Source organism: Thunnus maccoyii, chromosome 17 (assembly GCF_910596095.1).
Source record: "Thunnus maccoyii chromosome 17, fThuMac1.1, whole genome shotgun sequence".
Classification (NCBI taxonomy): Eukaryota; Metazoa; Chordata; class Actinopteri; order Scombriformes; family Scombridae; genus Thunnus; species Thunnus maccoyii.
In genome coordinates, this window is record NC_056549.1 from 4,843,693 (window position 1) to 4,869,053 (window position 25,361).

The 25,361-nt window shown below is 38.5% G+C and overlaps 3 protein-coding genes and 1 long non-coding RNA gene across 6 annotated transcripts; 3 read left to right on the forward strand and 1 right to left on the reverse strand.

The window, feature by feature from the left end:
- The first annotated feature begins 80 nt into the window (after positions 1-80).
- On the forward strand, positions 81-17,340 carry cebpz (CCAAT enhancer binding protein zeta). Its single transcript, XM_042390126.1, has 18 exons — positions 81-348; positions 1,179-2,674; positions 2,985-3,216; positions 3,417-3,582; positions 3,705-3,793; positions 4,454-4,507; positions 4,742-4,844; positions 5,034-5,093; positions 5,850-5,916; positions 6,350-6,456; positions 6,752-6,812; positions 7,317-7,504; positions 7,636-7,671; positions 7,912-8,010; positions 8,203-8,273; positions 8,930-9,011; positions 9,094-9,250; positions 16,913-17,340. The coding sequence occupies exons 1-18, from the start codon at positions 148-150 to the stop codon at positions 16,923-16,925; spliced, it is 3,282 nt and encodes a 1,093-aa protein (XP_042246060.1). The 5' UTR covers positions 81-147; the 3' UTR covers positions 16,926-17,340.
- LOC121882165 (protein CEBPZOS-like) lies at positions 9,018-25,126 on the reverse strand. 3 transcript variants are annotated; one of them, XM_042390208.1, is made up of 5 exons: positions 24,960-25,126; positions 23,294-23,411; positions 21,539-21,583; positions 9,292-9,376; positions 9,018-9,158 (listed from the first exon to the last, which is right to left on the reverse strand). In XM_042390208.1, exons 2-4 carry the CDS (start codon positions 23,409-23,411, stop codon positions 9,294-9,296), a joined length of 246 nt encoding a protein of 81 aa, XP_042246142.1. In that variant the 5' UTR covers positions 24,960-25,126; the 3' UTR covers positions 9,018-9,158; positions 9,292-9,293. The 3 variants fall into 3 exon arrangements, with proteins under 3 accessions (XP_042246142.1, XP_042246141.1, XP_042246140.1); XM_042390207.1 differs by lacking the exon at positions 9,018-9,158 and having other exon boundaries at positions 9,210-9,376; positions 24,960-25,124; XM_042390206.1 differs by lacking the exons at positions 9,018-9,158; positions 9,292-9,376 and adding an exon at positions 16,398-17,047 and having other exon boundaries at positions 24,960-25,125.
- LOC121882114 (tripartite motif-containing protein 16-like) lies at positions 10,537-12,538 on the forward strand. Its single transcript, XM_042390134.1, has one exon. The coding sequence runs from the start codon at positions 10,542-10,544 to the stop codon at positions 12,465-12,467; it is 1,926 nt and encodes a 641-aa protein (XP_042246068.1). The 5' UTR covers positions 10,537-10,541; the 3' UTR covers positions 12,468-12,538.
- Positions 14,669-15,563, forward strand: LOC121882167. Its single transcript, XR_006092020.1, has 3 exons — positions 14,669-14,706; positions 15,249-15,344; positions 15,536-15,563. It is a non-coding gene; the product is annotated as an uncharacterized LOC121882167 (long non-coding RNA).
- Positions 25,127-25,361: the final 235 nt, after the last annotated feature.

Here is a 25,361-nt window from a genome sequence, read left to right on the forward strand (position 1 = left end):
TAGATATTCCTGCTAAAATCTCATTTGAAAATCGTAAATAAAAATGAATAAATAATAAATTTGTATTGGTATTATTAAATTACGGAAACGCCGTGCTGACGTCACTTTCACGTCCGGGTCGCGTCTTCTCCTCATGCTCGCAGCAGCATGGCAGCGAAAAACAAGCACCGTAAAAAGTCCAAAGCGACCAACAAAGTGACATTTCAACCTGCAGATGATGAGCCGGAGGCTGAAAACAGCGGCGGCGAGGAAGATGAAGATTCAGCAGCTGATGACGGTGAGGACAGAGCGAAGAAAGAAGAAGAAGAGTTCAGTTTGGAGGAGGTTTTACGGCTGGGAGGAACACAGGTGAGTTACTGCAGGATTATAGGTTAAATTAACAAACATAAATTTATCTTACAGACCTTTTTTAACATTACTGGAGTGTATTTTTTAAGCTGGTAGAAATATTTATTAACTATATTTCTCATAAACGTGTGTAATGTTAGTGTAAACTGTCGTCATCTTCACAGTCTTTCATTTAAAATGAATTTTAACTGGTGATGTAGTTTCCAATATGAATTTTTTCAATCTTAAAAATGTCAACACAACTATGGTTTCAACTAGAGGATTTAAAACGATCAATGTGCGGATTATTTTATTATCTGATTGAATATTTTAACTTGTAAAATGTCAAAAATATTTTAAAAATGCCCACCACCATTTCCCAGGGTCAAAGGTCAGTTTACAATAGAGCTGCAACAATTAATCGATTAGTTGCCAACTATTAAATTAATCGGAAACTGTTTTCATAACAGGAAAAAAGATATTTTTGATAAAAGAAATAATGACATTAAATTTTGAGACTTGATTTGAGAATTTTGATGTCTTTTATAAAAGGAAGGAATTTGAAGAAACATTTGTATTTCTCAAAGTATTTTTTTGGTGTCGTTACTGAAATGCAGGTATTTAATCAATACTAATATTGAAAAAGTTCAAACAGTAATGAGCCAAAGTTTTATGATAGTAGGAAACAACATCATACAATTATACTGAATTACTGTCCACACCTGATGTTCTGTTTCATTTCTAGAGTTGTTACAACTATTACTCCTGTAAATCACTACTGATATGTTCTGTAGTTTAGAACAACATGTAGTCTTTTCTTATGCTTTTCCTCTTCTCTTGTCTGTCTGCAGTCCGACTACGTCCTCCTCGCCACCCTGAATGACTCCAACGAGCTCGTGGACGGAGGGAAGCAAGGAGCCATAGACGACCTGGAGGAGGGCGAGCTGGAGAAATTCATCACCAAACTGGGCATTCGAGCGTTTGCTGGACAGCAGGTCATCGCAGACGAGCCTGAGGGCGAAGACGCTGCCGAGAAGGAAAGTAAAAAGGCCACAGCGAAGAAAGCAGAGGAGAAAGCGTCCAACTCTCAGCAGAAAGTTACCAACCAGCAGCAAGTAGAGGACAAGAAGAAGGAGAAGAAGATTAAAGACGCTCAGGTCGCCGCTGGGAAAAAGGCGAAACAGAATGCGAACGTGTTTGAGTTCCAGCAGCGGCAGATCCTGCTGATCAAACCCGGAGGGAAATGGTTCGACCTGGAATACACCACCGAGGGCTCGACGGAAACGCAGGATCCCTCACTGGTCTCCCAGTACAAGACGCTCGCCCAGCGGCTGTTTGAGGCCGAAGTCGAGCTCTACAAGAGCAAGAAGAGTCTGCAGAAAGGAGCCAACTCCGGCTGGATGAAGACGGTGGTCTCCTCCGGCGTGCTGGCTGACAGGATGGCTGCCATGACGCTCTTGATCCAGGACGCTCCAGTGCACATGGTGGAGCACGTGGAGAACCTGGTGTCCATGGTGAAGAAGAAGGGCAGCCGGCGGATGGGTCTGATGGCTCTGGACACGCTGCGAGAGCTGCTGCTGTCTGACCTGCTGCCGGAAAACAGAAAGCTCCGTCCCTTCGCCCAGCACCCGTTCGACCAGCTGGAGGAGCGGGCCAGCGGCAACCGCGACGCCCGTGACCGCCGCCTCATCCTCTGGTATTTCGAGCACCAGCTGAAACACCACGTGGCTGAGTTCGTGGTTGCTCTTGACTCTGTGGCTCACGACACGGTGGCAGCCACCAAAGCGAAGGCGCTCGCCACCGCTCACGAGCTGCTGTGCAGCCGGCCGGAGCAGGAGAGGGCACTGCTCATCCAAGTTGTCAACAAGCTGGGCGACCCCGAGTACAAGACGGCAGCCAAAGCATCGTACCTGCTGGAGACGCTGCTGCACAAACACCCCAACATGAAGGCGGTGGTGTGCTGCGAGGTGGAGCGGCTCATGTTCCGGCCCAACATCAGCCCGAAGGCGCAGTACTACGCCGTCTGCTTCCTCAGCCAGGTGATGCTGAGCCACGACGAGACCGAGCTCGCGGCGAAGCTCATCACCATCTACTTCTCGTTTTTCCGCGCCTGCGTGAAGAAGAAGGACATCGAGTCGAAGATGCTGAGCGCTCTGCTGTCGGGCGTGAACAGGGCGTATCCCTACGCCGGCGCCGGGGACGAGAAGGTGAAGGAGCAGCTGGACACGCTGTTCAAAGTGGTTCATCTGGTGAAGTTCAACACAGCTGTGCAGGCGCTCATGCTGCTGTTCCAGGTGATGGACTCCCAGCAGAGCGTCTCTGACCGATACTATGTCGCTCTGTACAGGTAAAAACATGTTTAAATGTTCATTTGGGCTCCTGACTGTTGTTTTAACACAGACTAGACAGGTGTAAACTCAGCTGTGCAGCTAAACTGTCTTCAAACCTACAAAACTTACATTTTAATTCATATGAAGATCCCAAAGTTCCCAAAAATACCAAATGTGACAGGCTGAATTTGGTGGAATTTTAATTAAATGATGCACAAGTGAGCTAGAATATTTCCATTTGAGTCGTGGTTTTGAATATTTCCTCTAAACAAACATCATGTAGCTCCAATGAAGAGAAATGATGTAAACTCTTCTTCTTCTCTGCAGGAAGTTGCTGGACCCCGGGCTGTCGTCGTCCTCCAGACAGAGCATGTTCCTCAACCTGCTGTACAAGTCCCTGAAGGCCGACATCGTGCTGCGGCGGGTCAAAGCCTTCGTGAAGCGTCTGCTGCAGGTCAGCGCCGAGCAGAACGCCAGCTTCGCCTGCGGAGCGCTCTTCCTGGTGTCGGAGGTCATGAAGGCCAAACCGAGCCTCAGGATGCTGCTGCAGGAGCAGGGGGTGAGAGAGCAAGCTGATAATGATAAGCTTAAGTGTTTGTGCTTTTCTTCTATATTTTCATACATTAAAAATAGATTAAAATCCAAATAGACAAAAATCAATAACACATAAAATCTGGTTGAATAGCAGATTTTAAAAAATAACATTTAATGGTTTTACAGTTTTGAGGTTTGATTTTAAACGTCTTTCTGTTCACTTAGGACGGGGAGGAGGAGGAGTTCAAAGATCTTGCTGAGGAAAATGATGACGAAGATGATGACGAAGAGGAGCGTTTTGTGGATGCTGACAAACTGGAGGAAGGAGCGAGTGCAGAGGCACAGGAGGTCAAACCCACGGCATCATGGGTACATCACCAGAACCTGGAAGGTCTGTCTTTTGATTTGTTTCTCTTCAGTCAAAGTTCTGATGTATCAGGAACAGATCAGGGTTTTTCTTTGTTGTTGTTGTTGTGGTTGAATATTGAAGAGTTTGACTTCCTGTGTCACCAGGAGGGAAGAGCCGACAGATCTACGACCCGCTGCACAGAAACCCGTTATTCTGCGGCGCTGACCACACAACCTTATGGGAACTACAGAGGGTGAGAAACAAGCAAACCAAAATAAACAGATGGTAGCAATCTGCAATCGTACCACTAGATGTCACTAAATCCTACACATTGGTCCTTTTCGGTGTGCTTAAAATAAATATTGTATACATATTCATATGACATAAATCATCATAAATCTTTGGTTTCAGTTAAGAATTGTCCCATGACAAACTTACAAGCAGTATAATTTGGTTTAAAAAGGTTGAATACTTTAAATTTTTACTTATTTTTCATTTTAATTAAGTTACCATAAATAAATGTGGCTGGAAATTGTATTCAGAATTGTATTTTCATATTTTTGTCTGTTTAAATGTATGAAAGATCATTTTATTATTAACTAAATTAAATTAAAAAGTAAATCAGCAGATTTATATTGACTACCACTGGTTAAAATTATAATATGGCCTTTAATATTGGGTAAAGACCTGCTCCAAAGATCTCTTAAGCCTAAGACATATAAAGATAAGTATTAAATAATACTTTTCTGATTTTTCCACCAAAAACTGTTCAATTACCATAAAAGAAAGACAGTACTATTGACTACACTGGAAACTGTAAAGGAAGCTTGACTGTAGTTGTCTTTGTTTTAATGCAAAAGCATCTAAACTGTTGAATCTCTTTTATGTTTTATGTCTGTTTGTTTCTCTGCAGCTCGCTCTGCACTTCCACCCGTCAGTGTCACTGTTTGCAAAAACTATCCTGCAGGTAAAACTTCACATCTCTTTAACTTGAAGTCAAATCATCTTATTACATATAAACACAGCATCTTTATCTTTAAAGTTCAGCGACCTCTTGTTTAAGTATTTTTATAACGTTAGTCTGACTGTTTTCTCAGTTTTTAGATCATCAGGAAGTTGAAGAACCCTTTTCATGCTAATATCTGCAGTCAGTTTTGTATCATCTTCTATCTTTAACAAACATGTGTTTTGTTTTCCACAGGGAGACTTCATCCAGTATTCCGGTGACCCTCTGCAGGACTTCACCCTCATCCGGTTCTTGGATCGATTCGTCTTCAGAAACCCCAAACAACTAAAGGGAAAACGTAATAAACACAGACTTTACATATTTCATTACTGATTCTTAGTTTTATCAAGTATCTTTATGCTGCGTCAGTGGTGGGAAACCCATGAGACACATTCCTGGAATCATATTAACTGAGTAAAATCTACAAATCCAGTAATTAAATCAAGAAGTGTGTGGCTTAATTTCAGCTCTAACTTTATTTTTCCAGAAAACACAGATGCTGCCGCTCTGATGCCCAAACAGAGATTACCTCTCAACTCTCTACCAGGTGAGTTTCCTGATTGATACCAACATCTGTTTAAAGGTATCAAAAAGAAACTGAAGAGATCTTGAACTTGATTTTTGTTGTTTTGAAGAAATGGATTACAGATTTTATCGCTACTTAAAAGGCCTCCAGTAACACTTTGTCTCATAAACCGTTGCAGCTGACAGTTTCAATCAAGCCCTCAAAATGTTGATAAAGGTGTCCCACAGGGATCGATACTAGGCCCCGTTATTTACTCCATACATAAATAATTGCGTTCCTACTGCGCAAAGCAATGTCAACATTTACGCTGATGATACCGTCCTGTTTTTTAAAACCTTACACTCGCAACAAAACGCATCAACATGAAACCTTTTCAGCTATAAATGACTCCATGGATATCTGCTGGAAGTATTTATGTTAAGGAACTAACTCTAACTAACCTCTTTTATTATTTCAAAGCTTGTTCTAAACTCCAAAAACACAAAAATGCATGAATTTTACGAGCACACAAACCTTTGATGTTTTCTTCTCCGATCTGTACTCTCAATGGAAATCTAATAGATACAGTACAACATTATAAAGACTCAGAAATTTGGCTAAATATTAGATTGTCCTACAAAACTCACATTGATCACGTATGAGCTCAAAAACTAAATAAAATTGGAAGTTGAAGACATTCATCAACTCAACTGACCCATCTGTAGTCACTTCTGTGTTTTCATCTCTTCATTCAGTCGCTGAATCAGTGAAATCAACACTTCTTTTTTTCTCTCTCAGTGAACTGTGAGGAGTTTCTGTCTAAAGAAGAGAGTCAGATCCCTGTGGATGAAATCTTCTTCCATCGGTGAGTCGGAAACCTTGTTACAGAAGAAATGTAGCTTTTATTTCTCAAATTAAAATGAGAGGAGCAGTCCAACATGCATCTTTGTAGATATCAGGAGAACAGACGACTTATTTCAACTGGTTTTCTGCTCGTTTGCTGCCCAAAAACCCATTTTTACCTAATTTTTGCACATTTTTACAAGTTTCATTTTTGTTTTTGAAATAGATTTAAAATCCATTCCAAGTAAAATTTAAAAAGTCTTTTGTTTGACTTGCTGAGATTTACACCTAATATGAAAATTTTTAATTAATAATCAATACAATCTCTTGCTTTATCAAACCGTTGCATCCTTCCTGTGTTTTCACCGATTAACTCATATTTTGGACAAAATGTTGTCTCCTGTAAGTGGTTTTAGGCAGTTTGTGATGTTATTTATCCCCTCGACTCTCTACAGCTTCTTCAAGAAACGTCAGCAGGAGAAGCAGCTTCGTCGGCCGCGAACAGACGGCGATGACGAGAGCGTGGAGGACGTGGACGATGACGAGTTTGAGAAAATACTCGGTGAGTAAGATTTTTTTTTATTTTTCAGGTTGAACTACAGAGATCAATAGAATCTATTGATGTTGTATTTGTTTTTAATAAGATAAACCAACATTAAAGTAAAAAAATATATAATTAATAGTAATACACTTCAAATTTAAAAGTATAAAACGGGTAATTACAGAAGTAATGTGCATTTAACTTGATATTTTTTAAATAACTTGTTCTTTAGTAGTTCTATTAAATAATACAGAAATCACAATAACGAATAAAAGTTTCTGTGACTTTCTAACTTTATCTGACTGTGTTTGAACAGATTCCTGTGAGGGAGACTCGTACTTCACTGATTTGGCAGATGATGATCTGGACTTTGCAGGGTGAGCAGATAAATAATCAGTTTTTTTATGTTTTACTACCTGAAACGGTTAGTTTGTACTCTGTTCCACAAATTAAAGGTTTTTTTTTTTTATATATATATAAATCTTTCACAACTCAACTCAGCTGGACCGCCACCAAACTGTGTTCAAACATTCATGATTCCCAGAAAATAAACTCTTATAACTTTGTGATCCTCTGGTGCCATCAACAGGTTAATATTTCTAGAGCTGAGATGTCCTTAAATGGCCACCGTACAGAGGATAAACTATTTTGATTGACAGAGCTTTCCTCTGGTGCCACCTGCAAGACAAATTTTATTTTTTACTCCACTACTGGTTAAGATTTAAGAAAAGCGGTGTGCTCTCTGCATTTCTGCTGACAGACTTCCATCTTTGTTTTATTATTAACTGTTTAAAGTTAAATTTTCAGTCTATGTATCGATTTATTGACCTCAGCTTGATTTAAGCTTCTTCCTGTCCTGTTTCCCCTCGATGTTTCTTCAGTAATGTGAAGAGTAAAAAAGGTAAGAAAGACGCGGAGGACTCAGACTCGGACGACTCGGACATGGACGACCTGGACGATGAGGAGGTGTCTCTGGGCAGCATGGACGAGGAAGACTTCGGAGATGAGCTGGAAGATGAAGGAGGGACGTTCATGGACCTTGACGGGGGCGGAGATGATGATGATGAGAGTAAGGAACATAAAAAGTGATTTGATGTTCACTGTGGACTTGTGTTTGTTTATGGTTCATGTGTTAATCAGATGTGTTACTGACAGATTTGTTCCTGCATCGCTTTATTTATTTTTTGTGTCTTGTTTCAGTTCCAGAGCTGGAGGATGACGATGCTGCGTTTGGTGGTGAGTTACAAACCTTCATCACAGTTTTTCATCCTGTTACTCAGAGTGGATCAAACACACTTTATTATCTAATATTGTCCAAAAAAATGAACTTTAAAAAAAACAGTAAATTACAAAAATGACGTCAACTTTATTAAATCCTTAAAGACATCATAATATATTAATATCTTGTTTCTATTACATAAGATTATGAATTCAACTTTTTCTGTGTCAAATAATGAAATAAAAATTGTTTCTTTGCAGATTCAGATGAAGAGATGGAAGCTCCAGATATCACTCCTCGTACCAAGAAGGGGAAGAGAAAATCCTCAGAGGAGCTCGACTTCTCTGGATCTTTAGGTTAATGCTGAGTTGAACTTTCTCTTTTTATCTGCCTTCATTTGTCCTGTTTTTATTTAGTAAAGTATATAAAGTGTGAGTTTTCCTTCTTTTGTGAATAATCCTCCGCTTTAACAACTGTGATGTTTGAGCTGCAGACTGTTGATCGACTCATTTTAAAGTTGTTTTATTGATGGCTGCTCCTGCTCACAGGTTCAAAACAGACGAAGAAGAAGAAGAAGAAAGGAAACAAAGATGCAGCCGTGTTTGCTTCTGCTGAGGAGGTGAGATGATGGAAAAAAAAGTTGATCCCCGTTTCTCAAAACCAAGATGACGTCCTCAAATGTCTCGTCTTGTCTCGACCAACAACTCAAAGACATTCAGTTTACTGTCACAGAGGACTGAAGGAACCAGAAAATACTCACATTTTCAGAAGCTGGAACAAAAATGTTTTTACGTTTTGTTGGTGATTTCATTTCCCGCCAATCAACTAATTGATTAGTTTATTGATCATTGCAGCTCTATGAAAAATGTCAAAACATCTCAATCACTCTGTTTTCAGTCCAGAACACACAGATATTCATTTTTACATCATATACACAAAAAAGTTGCAAGTCTTTATATTTGAGAAGCTGTAACCAGTGAATTTCTTGCAAAAATAACTCAAATGATTAATTGATTGTCAACAGTTGCAGATTAATTGATTAATCAACTAACTGTTTCAGCTCTAGTTGGGTTGATACAGTTTTTCAACCTTGTAAACTCATAAAACCTTCTGATACCAAAGTTCACTGATGTTTAGCCTAAACGAGGCTCATTTTGTGTTCTTCCAGAAAAGTTGATATGTTGGAGATAAAAGGTTTTCACCATATAACATAAAACACAGTGTGTTGGATTGAAAACTTCCTGTTTCAGTTAAAAATTGTTTGGTGTTTTTCAGTTTGGTTCCCTGCTGGATGAGAACGCCGGCTCTAAGTTCGACAACATCGGACTGAACGCCATGAACAACAGAGACAAAGCAGGTAAGAGACACCTGAACGACACCTGATGATGTGATGCAGACGTCCTCTCCTTGTCTTTCTAACACTTCCTGTCCCCCCGCAGGCCTGAAGCAGATCAAGTGGGAGTCTCAGCGTGACGACTGGATCCAAGACCGCGACGTTAAGACGCTGCGCAGGAAGAAGACCATGTTCAACAAGAAGAAGATGTTGGGGCGAGCCAGGACAGGAAGCAAGATGTTCGGGAACAAGAAGAAGAAGAAGTAGCTGCTGTGTGTTGTTGTGGACTGTAACTGACGGACACCTTCACTCCTGTTTGGCCGCCCAGGCTTCGTGGTCTCTCTCTCGGATGCCGTAGACGCCCGCCCACTCGTTGGACTGGTAGTAAACTGGGAGGAAACAGAGCAGAAACTGGTTTTCAGATCCAGTCAGCTGATGAAAACTTAATGGGATCAAATGACGACATGATCTGAAGAGAAGCCATGTTTAGTTTTTTGTAAAATTTGAAAAGACTTTGGTATACAGGACATTATGTTGCTATGGTAACACGTTTTTGTCTGCAATTGAACACAGAAGCAACAGATTTTCTTGAATCTGCTTTAACTCTGTAATATTATTCATACTGCTTCTGTGTTATGAAGGTAAATATATCAACAGAAATTAAAGTTGTTGTTTTCTGATGCTGTTTCAGTTTGTTTACAGTAGAAATGTACATAAATAACAGATAAACACGCCCATATTAGTTCTGACCAATGAAACACACTTAATCTGTTTCTGCTTATTTTAGATTTTTAAAAATCTTTATCATGTCAGGTTAAGTACGTACATGGTTCAGACATCAGGCAGCTGTTTTAACTGAAGGCTGAAAGGTCACTAATATATTTTTCATCAGTTTCCATCATAATTGTCAAGTATGATTCAAATTTGTTAGTCGTGTTCCCAAAATAAAACTGCACAAGTTTTAACTGTTGGAAATTGAGTCCAAACAACACAATATGTTTGAATCTAATATTGATTTTTGAGAGTAAAAAACAAAAAGCTGATAATGTATTGGCTGATATTCTTTTAGTTTTTACATAAACACAAACTCTTTTTACTGCTTCTTTATGTCAGTTCTGTTCTTTCAGTAATTAACAGGTTTAAATTGTCTATTTGTGTTTTATTGTGTGACAGACAGACGCTGCTGTAGATCTATAATCAAATGATAAAACATTGGAGCAGTTATCAGCTGTTTTCCTTCCAGCTATCACTATGTAGAAATTATTACGTTTAAAGTTTAAGCTTAAAATTCATGTTCAGCTAATTAACTCTTGAACTGTTCCTTAATAATTTCTACATATTGATAGCTGACTTCTTCATATTTGACAGTGTAGATGTTGTGCGTCATTGTCGTCTCCTCAAAATAAGGCCGCAGTGAGTGAGGACGTCCCTTTTGGTGAATTAAATTCCTCCGTCCTCGCTGGGAGGAGCTGAGACGTGAGTGAGGGAAGTGAGGAGCCACGTTAGCCAAATGAAAAGCATCCAGTAACTTTTAAAACTGCTCCTCTACCTGGAATGAATCAGCACTTGATAAGCCCTCCCTCTTCTTCCTGCTCTCAAACACAACAAGCTCCACTCTGTGCTCATATTTCCTTGTTCCCTCCCCTTCACATCTACAGTTTGAAGATGGGTGTAACCAACATGTACAAGAGCTGTCAGGCTGCATTTACTGCGGAAACACGTGTTGTTGAGATCAGAGCTGAAACTTGTGTCACTTCTCAGGAAGTGAAACTCAGACAGTCGTTGCTGCTGAGAGCTGAAATGGCGCAGAAAGGAGATGAGCTGGACCGAGAAACCTTCTCTTGTTCGATCTGTCTGGATCTACTGAAGGATCCGGTGACTATTCCCTGTGGACACAGCTACTGCATGAGCTGTATTAAAGGATACTGGGATGGAGACGACCAGAGGAAGATCTACAGCTGCCCTCAGTGCAGACAGACCTTCGCACCGAGGCCTGTCCTGGGGAAAAACACCATGTTAGCGGATATAGTGGAGAAGCTGAAGAAGACTGAACTCCAAGCTGCTCCTGCTGATCACTGCTATGCTGGACCTGAAGATGTGGCCTGTGATGTCTGCACTGGGAGGAAGCTGAAAGCCCTCAAGTCCTGTCTGGTGTGTCTGGCTTCTTACTGTGAGAAACACCTCCAGACTCACTTTGAATCAACTACATTTAAAAAACACAAGCTGGTCGACCCCTCCAAGAAGCTCCAGGAGAACATCTGCTCTCGTCATGATGAGGTGATGAAGATGTTCTGCCGTACTGATCAGCAGAGTATCTGTTATCTCTGCACTATGGATGAACATAAAGGCCACGACACAGTCTCAGCTGCAGCAGAAAGGACTGAGAGGCAGAGAGAGCTCGAGGTGAGTCGACAAAACAACCAGCAGAGAATCCAGGACAGAGAGAAAGATGTGAAGCTGCTTCAACAGGAGATGAAGGCCGTCAGTCGCTCTGCTGATAAAGCAGTGGAGGACAGTGAGAAGATCTTCACTGAGCTGATCCGTCTCATCCAGAAAAGAAGCTCTGATGTGAAGCAGCAGATCAGATCCCAGCAGGAAACTGAAGTGAGTCGAGTCAAAGAGCTTCAGGAGAAGCTGGAGCAGGAGATCACTGAGCTGAAGAGGAAAGACGCTGAACTGAAGCAACTCTCACACACAGAGGATCACACCCAGTTTCTACACAACTACCCCTCACTGTCACAACTCAGTGCATCTACAGACTCATCCAGCATCAATATCCGTCCTCTGAGATACTTTGAGGATGTGACAGCAGCTGTGTCAGAGCTCAGAGATCAACTACAGGACATCCTGAGGGAGAAATGGACAAACATCTCACTGACAGTGACTGAAGTGGATGTTTTACTGCCACAACCAGAACCCAAGACCAGAGCTGAGTTCTTAAAATATTCACGTGAAATCACACTGGATCCAAACACAGCAAACACACATCTGTTATTATCTGAGGGGAACAGAAAAGCAACATCCATGAGAACACAACAGTCTTATTCTAGTCACCCAGATAGATTCACTGATTATGAACAGGTCCTGAGTAGAGAGAGTCTGACTGGACGTTGTTACTGGGAGGTGGAGTGGAGAGGGAGATGGTTATGGGGAGTTGGTGTAGCAGTCGCATACAAGAATATCAGCAGAGCAGGAAACTCTGATGAATGTAGATTTGGACGTAATAACAAATCTTGGTCTTTATATTGTGACACTAACAGTCATACATTTTTGTTCAACAACATCCAAACTCCCGTCTCAGGTCCTGGTTCCTCCAGAGTAGGAGTGTACCTGGATCACAGAGCAGGTATTCTGTCCTTCTACAGCGTCTCTGAAACCATGACTCTCCTCCACAGAGTCCAGACCACATTCACTCAGCCTCTCTATGCTGGACTTTATCTTTATTATGGAGTCACAGCTGAGTTGTGTAAACTGAAATAGACAGAAGTCATTTCAGACTTCATGTGTCAGATTCTGTTGTAATTCTTCATGTTTTTGTCTCCATTGTTTCTGAGAGCTCGTTGCTGTGGTGTTTCTGAACTGCACAGAGATCAGCTGTCAATCAAACTGGGATTGTCAACTTTTTTTTTTTCTTTTCATTTGTTCTGTTGATGTTTTGAGTTCCTTTAAAATTCACTTTTTCCTGTGTGTTTTTATCCATGGAGGCTATCACTGCTCATGATGATGTTTTTAATCTTCACTGATGTTTCTTCAGATGAAAATGTGAACTTCTCTTTGTTCTAAATGTTAGTTTCATGTTTGTATTGATGTATTTGTGTGCTGTTGTTTCTCTTCCACTTCAGCGTCTTAAACAGAGAAAACAGCAGAACTTCCTTCATCATAGATATTTTGTTCTCATCACTTTGTAAATTGATAAAGAAATGTACAATCAAAGTGTAATTATCATGATAATAATCATTTATTATGTTCTTGTACATAGCTGACATTCTGGGTTAAACTAAGTGATTGTGTGGATGAAGTGAATCTGTACATGAAATCATTGAACTAGAGTCATCAAATAGACTTTACTGATTGGATGTAATCTGAAACTTTCCATAATCAATAAATAAAGATGTTGTTTTTCAACAGTGAGCAAAGTATTTTCTTCTGTCTTCATCTCAGGATCTCATTCAAAGCTTGTGGAGAAAATGTGAAACTAAAATGAGAGTTTATTTGAGGCAGTTTTCCTCCTGAAACACCACAAAGTACAGAGTTCATGTTCAGAGCAGACAAACGTTTGTCAGTCAGTCTCTGTACTTTCAGCTTTCTTCACTAAAGCATTTAATGCTTTCTAGGTGGAGCTCATTTAACACCTTATACTGTTGAATAGTCTAATCTATAACAATACATATATAACAAACTGATCAAATGTGTAAAATATTGATCTGATAGGTAACTAAAGCTGTCAAATAAATGTAGTGGAGTGGAAGTATAAAGTAGCATCAAATGGAAATTGATTTTGATTTTTGAGAGTAAAAATAAAAAGCTGATAATATATTGGCTGATATTCTTTTAGTTTTTACATAAACACAAACATTTTTGATAAGAATCACTCATTTAAATGCGACAGTAACAGTAGAGCTGTAACAATGAAATCCACAGAAAATTAATCACCAGTTATTAAAAAGTATTTTGATAATTGATTCTTCGTTTTGAGCCTCTCTCTCTCTCTTTTTTAAAGAAATATCTTTTTCTGATTCCAGCTTCTCAAACGTGAGTATTTTCTGGTTTATTTAGTCCTCTATGACAGTAAACTGAATATCTTTGTGTTGTGGACTGTTGGTTGTGACAAAACAAGACATTTGAGGACCAAACTTGTAAGGATTAAGTTATTTTCAGCTCGTCGCATTTGAGGATTTGTTGCTTTTCTTAGTCTTACATGACAGTAAACTGAATATCTTTGGATTTTGGACAAAACAAGCAATTTGATGACGTTATCTTGGGCTTTGGGAAACTGTGATCAGCGTTTATTTGACTGTTTTCTGACATTTTATTGACCAAACAACTAATCAACTGATCAAGAAATTAATCAACAGATGAATGGATAAGAAAAATAATAGTTAGTTGCAGCTCTACTTGTTATTTAGCTGAAAAATACATTTGGCATTTCTGTATCATGATTTCTTGTTACTTACTGGTAAGATATCAGCTGGATATTTAGATTGATCTGTAAGCCTCTTGTTACAACTTAAGCACATTTCAAGTTGTCTTTTATTTAATTGTCACAGACATCAAATGAAAGCTTTGATTAACACTTGGTCAGAGGTGGAAGAAGTACTCAGAGTAAAAGTACATAAGTATTAGCAGCAAAGTGTACTTAAAGTATTAAAGTAAAAGTACTGTGAGTACTTTGAGTGTTTTATTCATTTTACATGTAAAGAAACGTCTCCAGACATGAAAACTGAACACATTCAGGAGTTTGGAGTCGTTTTAACTGGTCTTTAGCAGCCAGACTCCCCCTGCTGTTCATAAGAAGTGATGCAACAAGAACTCTGATCCTTCAATACAAGTAGAAATATTTCTGTAAACAGTGTAACCCCTGTGTGTGGACTTGTGTTTGTTTATGGTTCATGTGTTAATCAGATGTGTTACTGACAGATTTGTTCCTGCATCGCTTTATTTTATTTGTTTTGTCTTGTTTCAGTTCCAGAGCTGGAGGATGACGATGCTGCGTTTGGTGGTGAGTTACAAACCTTCATCACAGTTTTCATCCTGTTACTCAGAGTGGATCAAACACACTTTATTATCTAATATTGTCCAAAAAAAAAAGTGTCATTTTAATACAACATGAAAAACTAAAGGTGGAAGATGTGCAGAAGTTCTGTTTGCATACAAACACAGAGAAACATAGATGAAACAAAAATATATTAAATATCATTAAAACATTTTAAAAACATTAGAAAAAATAAGTGATAGAATTATTAAGAAGACATGAAATATGTTGTTACAGTGCACTAAAGCTACATCTACATGTGAAGATTAAAAAATGAATCAAAGAAAAACAGTAAATTACAAAAATGACGTCAACTTTACTTGTGTTTTTTTGTTATTTGTAAGAAAAATGTATCTGAGTGGGAAGAAAAATCATGACACACTCAGTGTTGTATGTTTATTAAATCCTTAAAGACATCATAATATATTAATATCTTGTTTCTATTACATAAGATTATGAATTCAACTTTTTCTGCGTCAAATAATGAAATAAAAATAGTTTCTTTGCAGATTCAGATGAAGAGATGGAAGCTCCAGATATCACTCCTCGTACCAAGAAGGGGAAGAGAAAATCCTCAGAGGAGCTCGACTTCTCTGGATCTTTAGGTTAATGCTGAGTTGAACTTTCTCTTTTTATCTGCCTTCATTTGTCCTGTTTTTATTTAGTAAAGTATATAAAGTGTGAGTTTTCCTTCTTTTGTGAATAATCCTCCGCTTTAAAAACTGTGATGTTTGAGCTGCAGACTGTTGATCGACTCATTTAAAGTTGTTTTATTGATGGCTGCTCCTGCTCACAGGTTCAAAACAGACGAAGAAGAAGAAGAAGAAGAAGTAGAAGAAGAAGAAGAAGAAGAAGAAAAAGAAGAAGAAGAAGAAGAAGAAGAAGAAGAAGAAGAAGAAGAAGAAGAAGAAGAAGAAAGGAAAGAAAGACGCTGCTGTGTTTGCTTCTGAGGAGGAGGTGAGACGAAGAGAAACTGAAAAATTTAGAGTTTATTCCCGAGTGACTGCAACAACTGAAATAGTTGAAATGAAGACAACCTGAAATCTACCTGATGGCAGCAGGTTTAATGTAAAAAATATCTGACAGGAGGAAAACTTTCAGATAAGCAGGGGAACAAACCTTGTATCTCCCTTTTTTGATGTTCTTTCGTTTTTTCCTTCAAACACAAACTTTGACCCGAAATATAAAATACAATTTGTAAAAACACAATACTCATTCACTTGAATTCTTGCATTACCTGCCACCTTCTCAAAATAAGAAGAGAAATAGTCTTATAGACGGTCTGCCAGAACTTTCAATAATCATTTAAGACACGTGGACACTAAGAAGACTAAAGAAATATTTTGTCTTTATGTTTTGACACATTTTCTACTTGAACATCTGAAGTAATTCCCCAACAATACAACAGTTTGACTCCACACACTGAAATACTTGTTACACAGCTTGGAGGATGAGCTGCTCTTACTTTGGTTTAGATCAGCTGTTGATTCTTGAAAAGTTAATCTGTTGATTATTTTGTCGATGAATCGATTAGTTGTGTGATCCAAAAAATGTCGATCCCTGTTTCCCAAAGACCAAGATGACGTCCTCAAATATCTCTCAAAACACAGTTGTAATAGTATAATAACTGTTCACTTAAGAATTTCCTGAACACTACATTACAGTGTGTTATAAAGCATTTATTAAATGTTGCACGTAAAACAACATCAGACTCTGATCATCACGTTTTAAAAAAGGAAAAGATGAGAGAAACGTTTTTATTGAGTCGGCTGGATACCAGCAACATTTCATAACTTCTCCACAGAGACAAAATCAGCTTAAAACACTCACTGCATAAATAAATTAGGGCTGAGAGATCAAATTAATATCACAATATTCATATTTTCCATCATTTGACAAATGTAGGTAAAAACAGAAACGACTTTCATTACGATGTTCCATCTGATTCCTAAAACCAGAGGCGGGACGTGATGCAGACGTCCTCTCCTTGTCTTTCTAACACTTCCTGTCCCCCCGCAGGCCTGAAGCAGATCAAGTGGGAGTCTCAGCGTGACGACTGGATCCAAGACCGCCACGTTAAGACGCTGCGCAGGAAGAAGACCATGTTCAACAAGAAGAAGATGTTGGGCCGAGCCAGGACAGGAAGCAAGATGTTCGGGAACAAGAAGAAGAAGAAGAAGAAGTAGCTGCTGTGTGTTGTTGTGGACTGTAACTGACGGACACCTTCACTCCTGTTTGGCCGCCCAGGCTTCGTGGTCTCTCTCTCGGATGCCGTAGGCGCCCGCCCACTCGTTGGACTGGTAGTAAACTGGGAGGAAACAGAGCAGAAACTGGTTTTCAGATCCAGTCAGCTGATGAAAACTTAATGGGATCAAATGACGACATGATCTGAAGAGAAGCCATGTTTAGGTTTTTTTTGTAAAATTAAAAAGACTTTGGTATACAGGACATTATGTTGCTATGGTAACACGTTTTTGTCTGCAATTGAACACAGAAGCAACAGATTTTCTTGAATCTGCTTTAACTCTGTAATATTATTCATACTGCTTCTGTGTTATGAAGGTAAATATATCAACAGAAATTAAAGTTGTTGTTTTCTGATGCTGTTTCAGTTTGTTTACAGTAGAAATGTACATAAATAACAGATAAACACGCCCATATTAGTTCTGACCAATGAAACACACTTAATCTGTTTCTGCTTATTTTAGATTTTTAAAAATCTTTATCATGTCAGGTTAAGTACGTACATGGTTCAGACATCAGGCAGCTGTTTTAACTGAAGGCTGAAAGGTCACTAATATATTTTTCATCAGTTTCCATCATAATTGTCAAGTATGATTAAAATTTGTTAGTCGTGTTCCCAAAATAAAACTGCACAAGTTTTAACTGTTGGAAATTGAATCCAAACAACACAATATGTTTTAATCTAATATTGATTTTTGAGAGTAAAAAACAAAAAGCTGATAATGTATTGGCTGATATTCTTTTAGTTTTTACATAAACACAAACTCTTTTTATTGCTTCTTTATGTCAGTTCTGTTCTTTCAGTAATTAACAGGTTTAAATTGTCTATTTGTGTTTTATTGTGTGACAGACAGACGCTGCTGTAGATCTATAATCAAATGATAAAACATTGGAGCAGTTATCAGCTGTTTTCCTTCCAGCTATCAATATGTAGAAATTATTACGTTTAAAGTTTAAGCTTAAAATTCATGTTCAGCTAATTAACTCTTTAAACTGTTCCTTAATCATTTCTACATATTGATAGCTGACTTCTTCATATTTGACAGTGTAGATGTTGTGCGTCATTGTCGTCTCCTCAAAATAAGGCCGCAGTGAGTGAGGACGTCCCTTTTGGTGAATTAAATTCCTCCGTCCTCGCTGGGAGGAGCTGAGATGTGAGTGAGGGAAGTGAGGAGCCACGTTAGCCAAATGAAAAACATCCTGTAACTTTTAAAACTGCTCCTCTACCTGGAATGAATCAGCGCTTGATAAGCCCTCCCTCTTCTTCCTGCTCTCAAACACAACAAGCTCCACTCTGTGCCCATATTTCCTTGTTCCCTCCCCTTCACATCTACAGTTTTACTGCGGAAACACGTGTTGTTGAGATCAGAGCTGAAACTTGTGTCACTTCTCAGGAAGTGAAACTCAGGCAGTCGTTGCCACTGAGAGCTGAAATGGCGCAGAAAGGAGATCAGCTGGACCGAGAAACCTTCTCTTGTTCCATCTGTCTGGATCTACTGAAGGATCCGGTGACTATTCCCTGTGGACACAGCTACTGCATGAGCTGTATTAAAGGATACTGGGATGAAGAGGATCAGAGGAAGATCTACAGCTGCCCTCAGTGCAGACAGACCTTCGCACCGAGGCCTGTCCTGGTGAAAAACACCATGTTAGCACCTTTAGTGGAGCAGCTGAAGAAGACTGGACTCCAAGCTGCTCCTGCTGATCACTGCTATGCTGGACCTGAAGATGTGGCCTGTGATGTCTGCACTGGGAGGAAGCTGAAAGCCCTCAAGTCCTGTCTGGTGTGTCTGGCTTCTTACTGTGAGAAACACCTCCAGACTCACTTTGAATCAACTACATTTAAAAAACACAAGCTGGTCGACCCCTCCAAGAAGCTCCAGGAGAACATCTGCTCTCGTCATGATGTGGTGATGAAAATGTTCTGTCGTACTGATCAGCAGAGTATCTGTTATCTCTGCTCTATGGATGAACATAAAGGCCACGACACAGTCTCAGCTGCAGCAGAAAGGACTGAGAGGCAGAGAGAGCTCGAGGTGAGTCGACAAAACATCCAGCAGAGAATCCAGGACAGAGAGAAAGATGTGAAGCTGCTTCAACAGAAGATGAAGGCCGTCAGTCGCTCTTCTGATAAAGCAGTGGAGAACAGTGAGAAGATCTTCACTGAGCTGATCCGTCTCATCCAGAAAAGAAGCTCTGATGTGAAGCAGCAGATCAGATCCCAGCAGGAAACTGAAGTGAGTCAAGTCAAAGAGCTTCAGGAGAAGCTGGAGCAGGAGATCACTGAGCTGAAGAGGAAAGAGGCTGAAATGAAGCAGCTGTCACACACAGAGGATCACACCCAGTTTCTACACAACTACCCCTCACTGTCACAACTCAGTGAACCTACAGACTCATCCAGCATCAATATCCGTCCTCTGAGATACTTTGAGGATGTGACAGCAGCTGTGTCAGAGCTCAGAGATCAACTACAGGACATCCTGAGGGAGAAATGGACAAACATCTCACTGACAGTGACTGAAGTGGATGTTTTACTGCCACAACCAGAACCCAAGACCAGAGCTGAGTTCTTAAAATATTCACGTGAAATCACACTGGATCCAAACACAGCATACACATATCTGTCATTATCTGAGGGGAACAGAAAAGCATCATTCATGTTTCAACAACAGTCTTATTCTAGTCACCCAGACAGGTTCACTGGATGTTGTCAGGTCCTGAGTAGAGAGAGGCTGACTGGACGTTGTTACTGGGAGGTGGAGTGGAGAGGGAAAGGGAAATGGGGATTGGGAGTTGGTGTAGCAGTCGCATACAAGAATATCAGCAGAACAGGAAACTCTGATGAATGTGTATTTGGACGTAATAACAAATCTTGGTCTTTAAAGTGTAACACTTACAGTTATACATTTTGGTTCAACAACATCGAAACTCCCGTCTCAGGTCCTGGTTCCTCCAGAGTAGGAGTGTACCTGGATCACAGAGCAGGTATTCTGTCCTTCTACAGCGTCTCTGAAACCATGACTCTCCTCCACAGAGTCCAGACCACATTCACTCAGCCTCTCTATGCTGGACTTGGGCTTTATTTTTATGGATCCACAGCTGAGTTGTGTAAACTGAAATAGACAGAAGTCATTTCAGACTTCATGTGTCAGATTCTGTTGTAATTCTTCATGTTTTTGTCTCCATTGTTTCTGAGAGCTCGTTGCTGTGGTGTTTCTGAACTGCACAGAGATCAGCTGTCAATCAAACTGGGATTGTCAACTTTTTTTTTTCTTTTCATTTGTTCTGTTGATGTTTTGAGTTCCTTTAAAATTCACTTTTTCCTGTGTGTTTTTATCCATGGAGGCTATCACTGCTCATGATGATGTTTTTAATCTTCACTGATGTTTCTTCAGATGAAAATGTGAACTTCTCTTTGTTCTAAATGTTAGTTTCATGTTTGTATTGATGTATTTGTGTGCTGTTGTTTCTCTTCCACTTCAGCGTCTTAAACAGAGAAAACAGCAGGACTTCCTTCATCATAGATATTTTGTTCTCATCACTTTGTAAATTGATAAAGAAATGTACAATCAAAGTGTAATTATCATGATAATAATCATTTATTATGTTCTTGTACATAGCTGACATTCTGGGTTAAACTAAGTGATTGTGTGGATGAAGTGAATGTGTACATGAAATCATTGAACTAGAGTCATTAAATAGACTTTACTGATTGGATGTAATCTGAAACTTTCCATAATCAATAAATAAAGATGTTTTTTTTCAACAGTGAGCAAAGTATTTTCTTCTGTCTTCATCTCAGGATCTCATTCAAAGCTTGTGGAGAAAATGTGAAACTAAAATGAGAGTTTATTTGAGGCAGTTTTCCTCCTGAAACACCACAAAGTACAGAGTTCATGTTCAGAGCAGACAAACGTTTGTCAGTCAGTCTCTGTACTTTCAGCTTTCTTCACTAAAGCATTTAATGCTTTCTAGGTGGAGCTAATTTAACACCTTATACTGTTGAATAGTCTAATCTATAACAATACATATATAACAAACTGATCAAATGTTTTATTTGTAAAATATGATATAACAGTATTATTAATATTAATAAATATAATAAAAATATTTCTCTAGAGGTGCAGTAAACTACTAAAATGTTCCCTCAGATACCATTAATACATAAGTGAGGTTGCAGGTTAATTTGGTACATCATGTATTGAGCCAATTATTTATTTCCTGTCACATTTATCAACATAAATAGGATTTAACTACATTAGATGTAACGTATAAAATCTTCATTTTTTTAAAGATGGACTGATTGAAAGAGTAGAGCTGTTGCAGATTTTAAGATTAATAAAATAATATGATTATAATATGTGCACATAACAATGCACATAATATAATTAAATGTTGTAATGTAATGTTTGAGCGCCACCTGCAGGTAAATCAGTGTCACTTAGAAAAAGATGGATTGTCGTGTATAAATAAACCTTTTCCTCTTAACTTTTTTCAGGTAAATCCAGACATAAAGGGAGAGATTTAAGATGAAGGATAAATATCTTCATCTTACCTTCCAGAATCGATGGAAACCTCCTGTTCATGGTGCTCCTGAAATCTGCAGGAGCAGGAAATAAAACAAGACTTTTTAGTGTTCAAATAATATCAGAGTCCCAAAGAGTACGGGAGCCAAAAAGTGACACAGGAAATTAATGACTGATTAAAAATACGTATAGACATTTCAATTTTGTCAAAAAAAAAAAAGAATAAATTAGTAAATGTGTAAATTATTTTTATAATTTTCATACTTATTCCGTATTTATTATGTAGAAATAAATAAATGTGCATGAAAGGAAATTTATTAATTCATTATTAATTAATATTTAAAAAGTAGGAATAAAGAAATATATTAACAAATGAAGAAATACAGAAAAAATGTATTTATTTATTACTGTTAATTTTTAGTAATTCTCTTTTAGCAAATTTTAGATTTTTTAAATTTATTTTTAATCTATCATGGTCATTTATTTATTTACTGTGACACTCTTGGGCCCCCATAAGAGAGCAGGAGCTGGTTTGGGGGTGGGTGGGGGGGTAAGTCTACAGGAATTTGACAGATTTTAAGAGGCGTGGCTAATTAAACCAAACAATAAGGCTACATGCAGTTAGCTTTCTCATAACAACTTACTATTAGCCTAAAAACATACCAGCAGAGAAGAGGAGACTGCGGGAAAAGCAGTTTGGGGGAAAAAAAACACTTTTCTGCAAATGTATGCATATTGAACAGGTGTTTTGTTAAATTACTCCTATTGGTTTTTTATTCTCGCTGAGGTTTTATTGAATATAGTTGTTATCAGCTCGACAAAAAGTTCTGATAAAAGAACACTTTAAAAAGACTTCAGGTTCTTATTTATTTAGAACAGCTACCAGTTCAGAACCAGGGTTCGTTGGGCGTCCTCAGTAATGTAACAGTTCACAATTCAATTCATTGTTAATTACCTTTCCATCAGTAAAACAAGTCATGTTAGTCATGTTATACTCACCACTCAGCTGTTTTACATTTCTCTTTTTAAACACCAATACTGGTCTCATTCACTAATAATTTTAAAGCAGCTATAACCTATATTTGTTATAATATTAATGTCTGAGCTGTCAGTGTGTAATGTGTTGGTTGTGGCTCGTAGTGATGAACCTACAGAGACTCTGCAGCTCCTCTCGGCTTTACGGAGCTTTATAAGTGACTTTCAGCTTCTTGTTTATCTGTCCGGCTGCAACTTTACTGTTTCGGTTCACTCTCAGCGCTCTCATAGCGTTGTTTTCAGAGAAAAAGCTGTAAAAAGCCACTGTACACTACCTGCTCAGCACCAAACGGCAAATAGACACAGTTAGCTGTAGACTAGCTGGTGAACATAGTGGAGCATTTAGCAGCTTAAAGAGCCAGATATTTCCCTCAGGAGTTGGTAGAGAGCAAAAACAGAGCTAAAAGAGAGTGAATATTGGACTTACATCCACCAGGTGGACAGAAACACGACTTCAAATGAATGATAATGTTGCTCCGTAACTGCTGGATGTGGAAATCAACTGTTTTCAATGTTCACAACTTGTTTCTGTTGCCCCCTAATGGCCAAAAAAGGATTTAATTCATAAAAACAGTATTTCTGTTAAAGAAAAGCAGCTGATTAGTGACTGTTGTTTTCATTAACCGGGGAATTAGGAATGATGGCCCGTTTCAAATAAAACCCTGGTTCTCTCTGGAGTTGAGGTAAATAAAGGTCACTATCTGAGGGCTCTTCAGAGTGATGATTCGTTAACAGTATGTAACTGATACCTTGACTGTTGTTCATCTTGTGAAACAGACCGTAGGCCCCGAAGACACCCAGCAGCTCCAGAACGATCACTCCCTTCATGAGTTTCTTGGCCAGCGGTTCCAGAGGTTTGGGAGGCATCTGATGAGAGATCAACACATACAAACACAACTTTATTCACACTAACATGGGATACAAGAAGAGTTTGCAACAATTTAATAGAGTAGTACATCAACAGGAAATTAATCGCCAACTATTTTGACAACTGAATAATTGTTTTCAGTCATTTTTTAAGAAAAAATGTAAAAATTCTCTATTTTCAGCTTCTCAAATGTGAATATTTTCTGGTTTCTTTAGTCTTCTGTGACAGTAAACTGAATATCTTCGGGTTGTGGACAAAAGAAGATATTCGAGGACGTCATCTTGATCTTTGGGAAACACTGATTGACATTTTTCACCATTTTCTGACATTTTACAGTCCAAACAACTAATCGATGAATTAATTAAGAAAATAATCATTCCTTGTATCCCTACATTTAACCCATGTAAAACACCTTGTAACTTTAACAAAAGAGTTCACTATTATTATTATCATTATTTGTCCTGCAACCATCAACAAAATACTGACTAACAGTAATCGTTTCCAGGTTATTGACACAACAGCATGAATTTACAGGTAAATCTGAGGTATTTGTACTTTACTTGGTGCTACTTTATACTTCCACTCCACTACATTTCAGAGGGAAATATTGTACTTTCTACTCCACTACATTTATTTGACAGCTTTAGTTACTTTTCAGATGAAGATTTGACACAATGGATAATATAACAAGCTTTTAAAATACAACACATTGTTTAAGATGAAACCAGTGGTTTCCAACCTTTTTGGCTTTTGACGTCTTACAAAAAGCAGTGTGTAGTCGGGGTCACATTTCACATGTCTATGAGTTGTTAACAGCTCCACCAAATAGTGATTTTTCCCTCTAAACTTCTCACATGCTTTCATTTCAATAAATGTTCAAATGATCCAATATTTCAGCAAAAATCAAAGATAAGAGAAAAAGTCCAAAAACTGAAAACAGATTTGTGTATCAGAACTTTGTTTTATCTTCTTTTCTCTCCCATTAATCAACTCACGACCCCTCAGATTTATCTGGTGTCCCTTTGGAGGGGCCCCGACCCCTAGGTTGGGAACCACTGGACTAAACTAGCTAACTGTATATAAAGTAGTGTAAACTAGCTCCACCTCCAGCAGCTACAACAGTAACATGCTGCTCTAACACTGATGCTTCACTATTAATAATATAATGATGTCATATATAATAATATATCAGTCAGAGGGACCAAACCACTACTTTTACTGCAATACTTTAACTACATCAAGCTCATAATACTTATGTACTTTTACTGTAGTAGGATTTTTCATGCAGGACTTTTACTTGTAATGGAGTATTTTTACATTGCTGTATTGGTACTTTTACTGAAGTAAAGGATCTGAGTACTTCTTTCACCACTGGAGTTAAGTAATGTTGAATAATAAGCAGATAAATAGTGACTGTTGACTAAAAGTCCCTTTAAACATTATACACTACAACAGTTTTATCCTTCATGAATAAACTGACAACTAAGTTAAGGTGTAACGTCTCTTTAACCTCCTCTTTCCGTCCTCCTCTTGTAAGATAAACTTACCGTTACATTCGCGGTAGATAAAATAACTTGGTGTCTCTTAAAAAAGCAAAAACAAAAAGTAAAAGTTGATCAAAATAACGTGAGATCTCATAGGAGCGCTCCTCTGTCCTTGTGTTGTACAACCGAAGCTAACAGCTAACAGGCTGCTACTTCCTCTGTACGGAAGCTCGGTTGGTACAAACAGTAGCGACTTTTAGTCTAATGCAGTTACTGAAAGGACTTCTTACCCACCTATGCTTGTTACATACTATTACTGCTAATAATAATAATAATAATAATAATAATAATAATTGTTATAATTTCCAATTAAAATGTTACTTAATTTGATAATACCCTTTTGTAAGTGATCATTTTACCCACATTAATATCTTTATTAGGTCGGTCATTATGATGATTATTCTA